At 40.7% G+C, this 14,168-nt stretch overlaps 1 protein-coding gene across 1 annotated transcript in view; it reads left to right on the forward strand.

Annotated features, from left to right (window-relative positions):
* MERTK (MER proto-oncogene, tyrosine kinase) overlaps positions 1 to 14,168 on the forward strand; it is a 112,405-nt gene that overhangs the window by 53,331 nt on the left and 44,906 nt on the right. Inside the window, exons 5-7 of the mRNA XM_059079086.2 lie at positions 215 to 301; positions 4,049 to 4,164; positions 9,479 to 9,662. Of these exons, the coding sequence (XP_058935069.1) occupies positions 215 to 301; positions 4,049 to 4,164; positions 9,479 to 9,662 (387 nt within the window). The remainder of the gene's footprint in view (positions 1 to 214; positions 302 to 4,048; positions 4,165 to 9,478; positions 9,663 to 14,168) is intronic.

Below are 14,168 nucleotides of genomic sequence, written 5' to 3' on the forward strand. Positions count from 1 at the left end.
GCTGCCTTTTAAGCCCATGGTTGCCTTGCTCCTGGTACATAGGGTTTAATCCTAGGTTTGTTTTTCAAACACCAACACGTATTTTTAATTAACTTTGCATTTATGGCTTGAAGCAGTGAACCAAGAAGTAAAGGATGCTGAAACCCCCATAGGATTCTGGTAAACAGAAGCCTGTCTCTCTGCAGCTGGTCTCACGGCTCTCCTTCCCCTCCAGGTCTGACTGAGACTGCCATCTTCAGTTGTGAGGCCCACAATGACAAAGGGCTGACCGTGTCCAAGGGCGTGCAGATCAACATCAAAGGTAGGCGGCAGGGTGGGGTCCCCTCCTGCATGTTCCGGGGGTTAGGAAGGTGCAGTGTGAGCTCTGCAGCCAGCCACCTGGGATCGAGTCCTGGCTTCCCTTTGTGACCTTGGACAAGTCACTTAACCTTTCTGCCTTCAGTGTTCCCCCGTGTAAAATGGGGATAATTGCAGAACCTACCTCCTCCTGAGGGTTCAATGAGATAATGCAAGTAAAAGTACTCATAACAGGGCCTGACACTTGTCTTTGCTCAGCATTAGCTAGTTTAGTTCTGCTCAGATGGAGAAGAAAATTGTCTGAAATGCTGACCCTGGGTCATCTTAGCTCCTTTTTTCACGTTTTCCTTTTCTACCCTGAACTAGTCCCCATTACTCCTTGAAGAGCCCCCAGGGTGGGCGCAGCTTGGGGCACTGCTCTGAGGGTGCCCTGAGGCTGGGCTCTGTCCTTCCTTGGGCATCTGGGGCTGAAGCAAGTCTCCACCAGCAGCTGTCCTGAGGAAGGAGAAGGTCAGAGTCACTCTTCTTCTGGGGGCACAGGGCTCCTGTCCCTCTTTCTCCTAACCTCCTCCACCCGCCTTGCTTCCTCTGAGCTGGGATATAACAGAATGAAAGGCACATGTTTGAAACCTCCCCCAGGCTGGTGGAGACATTCCAATCCAATCATCTGCCATTGGATTGGACATTCCAAACCAATCATCAGATTCCTCCTCCTTTTGTGGGATCAAAGGTATTGAAACCTGAAACTTGAAAGGAAAGGAAAACCTACTGTCTTTTTATCCCTTTCAAATCATCTCCCTTAACCTTTCTCACAGAAATTCAGGCAAATGGTATGTTTTAGTATTTGTTCTTAATTTATTTTTAATTAATTACTTTATTTTTATTGAAGTATAATTGATTCACAATGTTGTGTTAATTACTGCTGTACAGCAGTGATTCAGTTATACATATATATATATTCTGTTTTTAATATTCTTTTCCATTGTGGTTTATCATAGGATACTGAATATAGTTCCCTGTGCTATTCAGTAGGACCTTGTTGTTTATCCATTCTATATATAAAAGCTTACATCTGCTAACCCCAGCCTCCCACTCCATCCCTCCCCTAACCCCCTCCCCCTTGGTGACCACCAGTCTGTTCTCTATGTTATTTGTTCTTCATTTAAATATTGAGAAGGCAATATTGAGTTCATATTCCTTTTGGTCTTATCCTTGGGGAAATAATAGAGGGGAAAAAGCAGAATGTGTTTAATAATGAGTTAAAGGGTGGATAATGTACAGCAGGAGACTCAAAATTACAAAAGACATACTTTTTAAAGGTGCTGATGTTTAGTTTCAGCAAATCAACTAGAAGAGGCTATGAGAGGGCATTTTTGAAAAGTTCATTGGAAGAAAAAAAAATGAGCAAACTGCAAGTTATTAGGAGAGGAACTGTATAACTTCCTTCCTTCATTACGAATTCCATTATTACAATTTTCAAAAGAAATGTTGAGAATTTCAGGAATTCACGCGTGGGCATAAATTTATAAAGACATTTTCATAAAATATCAACATCTTAAAGTTTAAAAATCCATAAAATGAGAAGCACTTCCTGAATTTTATGCTTCAGACAGAATCTCAACTAGGACTTTATTTTAATAAAGCCTATTTCCAAACCTTATGTTTTGGGCTTTCATTGATTTAAGCACGTATATCAAAGCAACCGAAACTCCCTGCTCGTTCTCCGTTATCAACTGAGGTATACGTGGCCAAACTGTGATCTGGAAAGGCAGATACTCTATTTAGGGAAGTGAGTCAAACAAAACACTGACTCTTTCCCATTCATCAGTCTGTGTTGTCTCCTGGTAAAACTGAAACTCCTGAATACCATACCCAGTGAGCGCTTAACGTGGCCCCAGCCTTCCTTCCCTCTCATCCCCTACGCATCCTGTCCTCGCCTTTACCACCAGCGCACCTCCCCCAGACCTCGTGCATGCGTTCCCGCGTTTCATCCTCACCCCAGCCCCTGGAGCACTGTGGTCACTCCCCGCCCTTCATAGAAGCGGGAACTGAGTTTAGAGAGGGCATTGAACTGTGCCGTGGGCCATGCAGCTGGCTAAGCGGTGACCACATTCCCCAGCCCCTGCTGGTACTCACGCTGGTACGCTTGCTGCCCCTGCAACCAGCTTCCAGTGTCCTGTTGAGGGACACTAGTGCTGGAGTCAGGCAGACCCGAGTTTAAGCCCCCATTCTGCTGCTTATGAGCTCTGTGAGCTTTGGCAAGTTTTTAACTTCTCTGGTCCTCAGTTTCCTCATCCGTCAGTGGGGATCGTAAGCCTGCTTCTCTGACAGGGGTCTTCCTATCAGATTAGTCATGTTTAATGACGTCCATAGGTTCCTGGAACAGAGTAAGCACTCAAAAATATTAGTCATCATTTTGGATTATAAGTGCGGTTATTACCATTAATTAAGAGTTAAATGTATGGGAATTTTCTGGTGGTCCAGCGGTTAGAACTTCGCGCTTTCATTGCTGAGGGTGAGGGTTCCATCCCTGGTCCGGGAACGAAGATCCCGTGCAGCACGGCCAAAATAAATAAATAAAAAGAATAGTGATTCACAGATTTTAATATATATTTCTTTTTTAAAAAAGAGTTAAGGGCTTCCCTGGTGGCGCAGTGGTTGAGAGTCCGCCTGCCGAGTCAGGGAACACGGGTTCGTGCCCCGGTCCGGGAAGATCCCACATTACGTGGAGCGGCTGGGCCCGTGAGCCATGGCCGCTGAGCCTTCGTGTCCGGAGCCTGTGCTCCGCAACGGAAGAGGCCGCAACAGTGAGAGGCCCACGTACCACAAACAAACAAACAAACAAAGTTAAATATAGCACAAGAAACTAAAACCCGCACACTTCAGATCCTTGTTGGATTCTAATTTAAATATCTATCCATGTCCCACCTGTGGCTGAGGTCATTGCACTTTCATTACAGTATGCCCTCCCCTCCCCGCAAGCAGATGCACTTGGGTTTTTCGTGGTTTTTTTTGCGGTACGCGGGCCTCTCACTGCTGTGGCCTCTCCCGTTGCGGAGCACAGGCTCCGGACACGAAGGCTCAGCGGCCATGGCTCACGGGCCCAGCCGCTCCGCAGCATGTGGGATCCTCCCGGACCGGGGCACGAACCCGCGTCCCTCGCATCGGCAGGCGGACTCTCAACCACTGCGCCACCAGGGAAGCCCGCACTTAGGTCTTTTGCTTGAGCTGACTCTCCCCCATTTCCTCGGCCTGGAAAGCTTCCTTCCTCCATCACGCACGCACGCATGCGCACACATGCCTGTTCCCCGGGTACCGCTCTTTTCTCAGCAGAAGGTACTCATCCTCAATTAATGTGGGTCTCCCCAATGCAGCCTTTAGCTCCACAAAAGGCAGCGCCGTGGCTCTTCACCCCCATTGAGAGCACCAGCGCCCAGTGACGCCCCTGCATACAGCAGCAGGAAATGGATGTCTCCCCATCCTTGTCCAGCTAAAAGTTCTCACTTCATCAGGGGGCAGGAAAGCAGGTCTACATCCCACTTCTCTGGTCCCGGCCAAGCCATCCAATCACTGCAAGACTTCTCCGTAGGCTAATACCATTACCCTTAGGCGTATGATGGCTCCTCTTTAAAACGTGTGTTTAATTTTCCCAGTCTCAAGAAACAGAAGTAGGCTTGGTATTAATGCATTTGTTTGGTAGCTGTGGCCGGTTTATAACTGTGTCTGTGGTGTGTCTTTGTTTTTTACATAGCAATTCCCTCCCCGCCAACTGAAGTCAGGGTCCACAACAGTACCGCACACAGCATCCTGATCTCCTGGGTCCCCGGTTTTGATGGATATTCCCCGTTCAGTGACTGCAGCATTCAGGTGAACTTCCGTAATGAAAAGAAGTAGCTGTTTGGTGCTCCGTGGGTCTGCCTGATTTTTCTTCCTCCTGAGGATGGGCGCTGAGATCATTTCAACACCCCCGTTCAGAATCCCCTGACCTTCCCCCGATCAGCGTCCACTGGGCATGCACCATTTTGTGATATTCTGCCCCCGCCCCTCCCCGTGCCCCCGTGATGCTACCTCTTTCCTGTACGTGGTCCAGGGCCGACTGGAAGAGAAACATGTTTCCAAGATAGAATGTCTTGAGACCAGGGAGAATGAATTTTTAAGATACAAAAACCCCATCTGGCTTATAACCAGGAGTCCAAGAAGCCAGATCCTCTGCAGCCTGGCTTCTCCTGGGTTGGTGGCCATGAAGGACAGAAGGGCCAGCACAAGATGGGTCATCTTCACTATTGAATGTAGCATCTCAGCCTGTGGCTGCCAGGGAAACCGGGGGATTACAGGCCTTCCAGAATCATCACCCACTTTTAGCCACTACCTAAAATCGGTATAAAACAGAGCTGTAAGAAATATAGGTTAGCCATCCTAAAATGACACCTCGCCATGAGATAGGCTCTGATCTGAGCGTTCATTTCATAAAAAAGGGAAGGGTAGCAGTAACACTACCTTTTACTGAGTGCCCACAATGGCCCAGGGACTTTGCAGGCATTATCTTCCTTGGAACCCACACCAGCACTGCAGGGCCACTGTGCACACAGAGGCTGTGAGTGCCAAAACCAGAATTCAAGCCCAGGAAACTCTGATGCCCAAAGCAATCCTCAGGACCACCTGCTCCTCCGTGTCTCAGGAGAGACGTCGCAGGTGGGAGCAGGTAGTTGAACACACGTGGATTATCCGCTGAAAACATGAATGCATTCTGCCTTGTACTTGATCATACAGTAAGGTAAGGGATTATTCTTAGTTTTATAAATGTCTGGTCCTATTAGGTAAAAACATATTAACCGGACCTGGGCCAGTCATGCCAACTCAGCTGAGAGAAGTGCCTTTCGTAGAATTTTATGTGTTGACAACTAGATGTTTTTAATACCAAGTGGAACTCGTTTCTCTGCTCTTACTGCCTCCCACCCTTGTCTAACAGCTGCTCCTTTTCAGAAGAGTAAAAACATATCATGCCCAAAATAGCCTCCACCCTCACCCTGCTACCCACATCCTTGCTTAATCTTGTCCAGCATTATTTGCAAACCTCCCAAGTATTGGTAAGTGTTAGGAATTCTCCTTGTGTCTACGAAGTCTCACCAGGGATATCCTTTTTTTTGAACAGCTTTTTTGAAATATATTTTACGTACCATAATATTCACCCATTTAAAGTGTACAATTCAGTGGTTTTTAGTATAGTCAGAGTTCTGCAGTCATCACCATTATCTAATTGGGACCGTATTCATAAGAGATATTGGCCTGTAGTTTTCTTGTGTTAGCTTTTTCTGGTTTTGGTATCAGGGTGATACTGGCCTTATAGAAAGAGTTGGGAAGCGTTCCCACTTCTTCTGTTTCTTGGAAGAATTTGAGAAAGGTTGACGTGAAATTGTCTTCAATATTTAGTAGAAATCACCAGCAAAGCCATCTGTTCCTAGGCCTTTGTGGAAAGTTTTTTGAGTAATACCAGCTCAATCTTTTTACTTGTTATAGATCTATTCAGATTTTCTATTTCTTCATGAGTCAGTTTTGGTAATTTGTGTGCTTCTAGGAATTTGTGTGTTTCTTTTAGGTTATCTAATTTGTTGGTATACAGTTGTTCATAATGTTCCATTAGAAGCTTTTTTTTCTTTGAGGTTAGAAGTAATGTCCCCTCTTTCATTCCTGAATTTAATTATTTGAGTTGTCTCTTCTTTTTCTTGGTCAGTTTTATTGATTTTTTTTGAAGAACCAACTTTTGGTTTCATTAATTTTTTCTATTTTTTAAAATTCTCTGTTTCATTCATTTCTGCCCTAATCTTTATTTCCTTTCTTCTGTTTACTTTAGCTTAATTTTTTCCCCTTTTTGTTTCTTAAAGTGAAAGTTTAGGTAACTGATTTGAAATTTCTTCTTTTTTAATATAGGCAATTATACTATACATTTCCCTGTAATCACTGCATTGGCTGTATACCATAAGATTTGGTATTTGGGGATTTTTCCATTCATAATCAAGTTTTTGATCACTTTTCTTGTGATTTCTTCTTTGTTCTATTGGTTATTTAGGAGTGTGTCATTTAATTTTCACTTAGTTGTGAATTTCTTAAGTTTTCTTCCTTTGTTGGTTGTGTTTAGAGGATATACTTAGTATGACTTCCATCTCTTTTTTTTTTTTCTTTTGGCCACACTGTGCAGCATGCAGAACTTCCCTGACTGGGGATTGAACCCATGCCCCCTGCAATGGAAGTGTGGAATCTTAACCACTGGACCACCCTGGAAGTCCTCATCCTTTTAAATTTATTAAGGCTTGTTGTATGGCCTTGCATATGTTCTATCCTGGAGAATGTTCCATGTGCAGTTGAGGAGAAGGTGTATTCAGCTATGGTTGGGTGGAACGTTTATATGTCTCTTAGGCCTAGGTGGTTTATAGTCCTGTTCACTTATTGTGTTTCCTTGTTAAACTTCTGCCTCATAGTTTTATCTATTATTGAAAATAGGAAATTGAGGTCTCAACTATTATTTTTGAATTGTGTATTTCTCCCGTCAGTTCTATCAGTTTTTTTGCTTCATATATTTCAGGACTCTGTTGTTTTGGGAACAACCAGGTCCTGTTTCCCTGTATATGGACATAACTGAAACTACATATGGACACAAATAAAGCATGGACCAGCCCTTTTGTTAAGAAAAAAATGAGGTATAGTTTTAGGTGCACAACATAATGATTCAAAATTTTTAGAGATTATGCTCCATTTATAGTTATTATAAAATATTGTCTATATTCCCTGTGTGGACCAGCCTTTTTAAAAATTGTTTCCAGTTACTGAACTGTTTGAAGAGTCCAAGAGGACATGAGACTCCTTCCCATAGGAGGGTGTTACCTTCAGGGAGAGTGAGGAAGAGTACTGCCCCCACTTTGAGGAGAGTGTGTCTCAGGGTAGACGTGAGGTAGAGGGGAGGTAGAGTAGGGTGGTTGAGTGGTCTGAAAACACCAGGTCACCCCTGCAGGTGGAGGATGATCACACAAACTTCACTTGCACTCTCTTTGCCTTGGCTTTGGGTGGCCAGGATGTGCGATATCATCCTGAGACTGCCAAATTGCAGCCCCTCTTGCCCACCTTGGATCCTGTTGTGTAGGGCATGGTTATCCTGTCTTTGCCCCACCAGCTAGCTCAGGCTTCCTTCACCCATTCTCCTTTCCATCTCTCCTAGGGTTACCGGATTTAGCAAATAAGAATCCAGTTACTTTACAAGTTAATTACACTGTTGATTTTGTGTCATACGTATACCCATAATTATTGGTGGTCTGTCTGAACTTTAAACATAAACGGGTGTCCTTTATTTTCTCTGGCAGTCCTAGTGAGGTTGATCAGAACTAGCTCCCCAAGTTATATACTTTCACATTCTTTTGATTAACAATATATTCCCATTTCTGAAGGGACCGAGTATCATTTTGTAGCAGATTCCCAGTTTGTTACAATTTTAAACTCTGACTTGGTAACAAATGAATGTTTTGGACAAGATTCACATCCACCCACTAGCAGGGCACACCCTCTCACTTCCCTTGGTCTTGGCATTAGTTCCTTTCTTCACCCATTTTTGGGCTATGGACTCCGTTTCTATTTTTAACTCTCCCACGTATATCTTGCCTTTTCATGCCCTCCTTTCCCCCAGAACCCACTGAACACTGTTAGGGAAACCCGTCTTCTTCTAGGAACATGCCCTCCGAGACTGTCCCTGTGCCTGGAAATGGTCCAGCACATTGTTCCGGAAATGGGGCAGGGGTGGGGAGCCAAGGTTTCCTCCACCTTCATTCCAGCGCTTGGTCACCAGGAAGTAGGTGCAGACTCTAAAGTGAAGAAACAAAGAGTGATTTCTGCCAAGAGCCACCACCAAGATAAGCACACAGCTCCTGGTTTCTCCTCTGGTGGCTCCTCAGGCCAACTGGTACCCTCTTGTCACCCCACAGAGTCTGCGGGTCTGAGTCAGAGGTGAGGCTTGGTGCCAGCGCCACCCTCATGGTATCCACTAGGGGATTTGGAATTCCAAAATGTTGATCTGTGGCCCCTTGACCTAAATTGCAAGCATACAATATCCTGAAATAACAGCATTGTGTTTCCACACCCCATAATTGCAAGCCCATTATTATCAGAAATATATTTTGTGGGTTTAAGATATTTTTCCGCAAATTGTTTTTGGTGGCTTCTGTTTTGTCCAATACTATTTTTGTCTTTCTGATTTTATATGTACAACATATTTTAGAAGTTGTGAAAAACATAGAGAAAACTCTGCATGATCTCCTCATTCCCAGATAGGAGGTTTCCTTAAGGGAAAAGCTGGAAGTTTAGCCTAAGACTGAATTTTGCTGGGAATCCCTGGAGAGGGATGTGGAGAGACTGGTGGAGTTTATGGAGAGAAAGATGAGGTACAAGGACTCAGGAGAAAGAGCTGATTGGTTATTTAAAGATTCGGAGAAAAGCTTGTTGGGTGAGGTGCAAATGACCCTTTCCTATATCTCCCCACCCAAAAAAATGTCATAAAATCTACACTATCTGTGTTTGCTTTTGGAGGTGAATCTATATGGGAGTGGGAATTGGGGGGTAAGAATAAAGGACATGCTAAAATTAGCCTCAAGGCAAGAGCAGAATTCCTCAGGAGACATAATGAAAAGAAATACAGATTTTTTTTAAAAAATTAAGTATCTCATCTTCTAAAATAGGATTTGGGAAATATTTTCTCTAAAAGGTCAGACAGTAAGTATTTCAGGTTTTGCCCCACATACGATGTCCCTTGTCTTTACTGCATATTCTGTGAAACAGCTGAAAAAAAAAAATGATCAAGAAGCGAAGTGATTCTGAGAGAGGAGGAGCTACTTTTATTATAAGTTATATTATAATGTAGAATAATTATAATGTTATGATGGCAATTATTTGCTCTGTTACCTGCCAGAGTGAGAACACTTATTTTAGGCATTTTTCATCAGGTCCTCAATTGTTGCACAAGTGAATAGCATGAGTAATACACAGTGATCCTGGTGGGAAATTTAAGGTGTGGCCCGAAAGGAAGCAGGTACTTCCCCTCAGTGGAGAGGAAGGGCCATGTACACCAAATGCATGAATGCCCCAAGTCTGACATTCCTACCCCCTTACTAACGCCTGGTCCACAATTTTACTCTTCATTTAGGTCGAGGAAGTTGAGCCACTGAGTCATGGCTCAGTCATGATTTTTAACACCTCTGCTTCACCACATCTGTATCAAATCAAGCAGCTGCAGGCTCTGGCAAATTACAGCATCGGTGTGTCCTGCATGAATGAAGTCGGCTGGTCTGCAGTGAGCCCTTGGATTCTGGCCAGCACGACCGAAAGAGGTAATTCCTGCGGTTCAGAATGCATATTGTGCCTGATGGCATGTGATGAAACAAATCCTTCCCAGTGACCTGATTCAGAGTTTAACTTTTTCTTTGTGTGGCCTTCGTCTCTGGGATAATTTTATGGAGGTGACCAATGAAAATGGGAAAGATGTTTCCCTCTATAATTGAAAAGGTTTTAGTGACAAACCTTATACTTGCTATGTATAGGGAATATTTTCTTTTACATAGGAAGATATTAATAGTAGCACACTCTTTATAGCATATATTATTTTAATTAAAATATAAGTATATGAAAGTTATTACTCATAGCATCAAACTTAAGAAAACTAATAAATGTGAAAGTGGCTAATGTTCAATAAGCACCTACTATATGCCAGGGACCGTCTTAGGTACTTTACATGCATTATTTCATTAGCTCCTCATAGCAATCATATGAAGTAGGTACTGTTGTCTCTACATTATTTTCTTATAGCAAATTTTATTTACATCTGTAAACTTTCATTTCTGTGTGCTGCTTTTGATTTCCAAGAGTTTGTATTTTTTCTCTGAATATTGGAGTGAATATTGTAGTTATATTACATTTGAATTGTCCAGTTTCCATTATTTCCCAATTTAGAGCTCTGGATTACTCAGAACCTCTTTCCTGCCCTTAACTCCAGCCTTACATAATCAGTGCTCCAATTTTAATACAGACGGTGGGACAGGTCTAGGTCATAAATTGTTAGGGCTTAATCTTTGCACAATTGAAACTAGTGCCAAGGTTGTAAAATATCTTAAACGAGGAAGAAAAACCTCTGAGAACAATTTTTATATGGTGTTTCATATTCATGCAGTTCAAAAAACTTTCTGGTTTCTGTTTTGATTTCTTCCTTAACCCATTAATTATTTAGGTGTCTAACGTAGTTTCCAAATATTTGTGTCAGTGATTTCTAATTTCATTCTGTTGGGGCTAAAGAACATAATTCATATCACTTGAATCCTTTGAAATGTATCAAGACTTATTTTACAGCCCAGAACATGTTCTATCTTGATAAATGTTCCACGTGTACTTGAGAATGTGTATTCTGCTCTTATTAGATGGAGTGTTCTATAAATGTCAACTTGGTCAAGTTAGTTGACAGTGTTTTTCAAATTGTATTCTTATTGATTTTATGCCTCCTTTTTCTGTCAGTTATTTAGCCAGGTGCACTGAAATCTGTAGTTATAACTGTGAATTTATCTATTTCTATTTGTAGTTCTAGCAGTTCACTTATTTTGTGCATAACTGTGTAATATTACTATGCTCTCCTAATTGGCCACTTTATCATTATGAAATTATTTTCTTTATCTTCGGTAATATATTCTGTGAAATCTATTTTATCAATATTAATATAGCCATTTTACTCTTTCTTTTGATTACATGGTGTATCTTTTATTCATACTTATTTTTAACTTACTTGTATCTTTATATTCAGTGGGTATTTCATGTAGGCAGTACTTTACTTCACAATCCTTGCCTATAAATTGGGGTATTTAATCCATTAAAATGTAATGATGTCATTCATATGGGTAGATTTACATCTGTCTTCTATTTGTTCTGTCTGTAATTTGTTCTCCTTCTTTTGGATCAATTGAATGTTTTTATTCTATTTTATCTCCTTTTTGACTTATTAGCCATAACTCTTTTTTTCTGTTCTTTCAATGGTTACTTTAGGGTTTATAGTATACAGGTTTAACTTATTACTATATACCTTCAAGTGATGTTATACCACTTCAGGTATAGTATACGAACCTTAAAATACTATACTTACATTTTTCTTCTCCAGATATTTATGCTATTGTTGTCACTCATTTTACTTTTACATATGTTATAAACCCACACTAGATTGTTATTATTTTTGTTCAAATAGTCATAATCTTTTAGAGTGATTTATATAATTATAAAAAACCTATATTTACCAAGTTGGTATTTACCCAAATGGTAGTTACCATTTCTAATGTTATTCATTTTTTTGGTGTAAATCTGTACATATTTCCATGTGATATTATTTTCCTTCTTCCTAAAGGATTCTTCATTACTTCTTTTAGTGTGAATCTTGGTGAGAAATTCAGCTTCTGTATGTCTGAAAGAAATCTTTATTTTACTTTTGAGGGGTTTCTTTGGCCTTCATTTTGTAAGATATTTTTATTAGGTATAGAGTTCTGGGTTACTCCACTGTCTTCTTGCTTGCATTGTTTCTGATAAAAAATCTGTGGTAATTCTTAATTTATTCCTCTGTATAATGTGTCTTATGTCTCTGGTTTTCCTCTTGTATTTGATTTTGAGCAATTTAATTATGATGTGCCTTGGTGTAATTTTCTTTATATCCCTTGGGCTTGGGGTTCATTGAACTTCTGAGATCTGTGTGTCTATAGTTTGCATCACATTTGGAAAATGTTGGCCATTGCTTCTTCAAATATTTTTTTCTGTTCCCACCTCTCCTCTCCTTGGAGGAGGCCAGTTACCCATGTACCGTATCACTTGAAGTTACCCATAATTCACTGATGCTATGACTTTTTTCCCTGCTTTTCTCCTTGTGTTTTATTTTGGGTCGTTTCTATTACTATGCCTTCAAATTCACTAATCTTTTCTTGTGCAGTATCTAATCTGCCATTAATTCTATCTAGTGTATATTTCAACTCTCACATTGTAATTTTTGTCTTTTTTTGTATATTTCCTGCCTCTACTTAACTTTTGGACCATATGGAATACAGTTATAATAACTGTTTTAATGTCCTTGTCTGCTAATTCTAACATCAGTCTTATTTCTGGAGTGGTTTTAATTGATTCATTTATATTCCTGTTGTGGAGAGTACTTTCCAATTTTTCTACATGTCTGGTAATCTTTGGTTGGATTCCTGACATTGTGAATTTTACTTTGCTGAGTGCTAGATATTTTTGTATTCTTATAAATATTGAGCTTTGTTTGGGGTCAATTAAGCTAATGGGAAAAGACTGATCCTTTTGGACACTGCTTTTAGTATTTGTTAGGCTGGACCAGAGCAGTGCTTCATCTAGGGTCAACTATTACCCACTATTGAGACAAAACCATTATGTGTACTCTACCCAGTGCTCCTTGAATCATTAGATTTTCCAGGCTGATTGATGGGAACAGGCACTATTCCTGGCCCTGAGTGAGGCCCAGACACTCTTATCTTTAATTTTTTCATGTGGTTCTTTTCCTGTCTTCCTCCAGAGTCATCCTAGTGACTCCTTTGCAGTCTACTGGGCATTTGTCTTTCTTGGTTTACTGTCTCTCATTCTCATGGAGCACATTCTCAATTAGCTCTAGAGATTATATATATATATATATATATATATATATATATATATATATATATATATATATAAACTATGGGACCTTGCATGTCTGTTTGTCACACTGGATTGGTAATTTTTCCTAATAGAGAATTTTAGGTTGGAAGTGATTTTCCCTCAAAATTTTAAAAGTATTTCTGCATTGTTTTTTAGCTTCATGTGTCATGTAGAGAATTTTGATAACTTGAGTTTTCTAGGTGAACTGTTTTTTAGTTTTAATTTTTTTAAATATCTTTTCTCTTTAATCATGGTGCTGTATTGAGCTGTGATGGGGGATTTGTTTCATTCATCATCATAGGCATTCAATCTAGGAATGCAAATGCTTTGGTTTTGAGACTTTTTTCTTATACATTTTTTCCTTTAAAAATGTTCTATTTTTCTTTCCAGATAACTGTATTAGACATTTGTTGAAACTCTTTAATTGCTTCCTCAATTTTTTTTCCCTCAAATTGGCCTCCTTTTTAAAATTTTTATTCTACTTTTCTTTTGGAGATTTACTTGATTTATCTTCTAATTCTTCTATTGAATACTTTATTGAAATTGGCAATATAATATATAAGAATAATTTTATTTTTCATAGACAGTTTTTTCCAGTTCTCAATTATGAGAGCCTTTTCTTATCTTTGGGTATGTTAATTATTGGTTTTGTTTGTTTGTGTTTTAGTTTTCTCTAGTTCCCTACATTGTCTCTGTCTCCTCTGAGAGCTGTGTCCTGTGTTTTGTTCTGGTCCCTGACATTCATGAAGGAGGCCTCCCCAGCCTCTTCTGATCTTCCACTGTCTCTCCTATTGAAGAGTGAAGAACCAGCGATTGATAGGAAACTCTGTGAGCGTGGGTGGGGCTTGTAGGCTTCACTGTGAGGTGATTGGGTAGTGACCTAAGTGTTTTAGTTTGGGTACCCCCAAGTGTCAATATTGGCTGTCTTTCCCCTGGAGCCACTTACTTCCTCTAGAATTGAGTCTCCTGTCTGCTGCCTCAGGAATATGAACACAGCTGCTGATGCTCTAAGATCAGGTGGGGAGGAGCCAGAGGTGGAGTCCCCCTCAGTCAGTGTATGAATTTCCACTTATTTCCCTAGTTGTCAGTCCCTCATCATGCCTCCATTCTACTCGTGCCCCAAGTCCAGTAGCTTTTCAGTTCAGAGAATAAAGCATCCTGTCTCCTGT

This window comes from Kogia breviceps, chromosome 11, assembly GCF_026419965.1.
Source record: "Kogia breviceps isolate mKogBre1 chromosome 11, mKogBre1 haplotype 1, whole genome shotgun sequence".
Taxonomy (NCBI): domain Eukaryota; kingdom Metazoa; phylum Chordata; class Mammalia; order Artiodactyla; family Physeteridae; genus Kogia; species Kogia breviceps.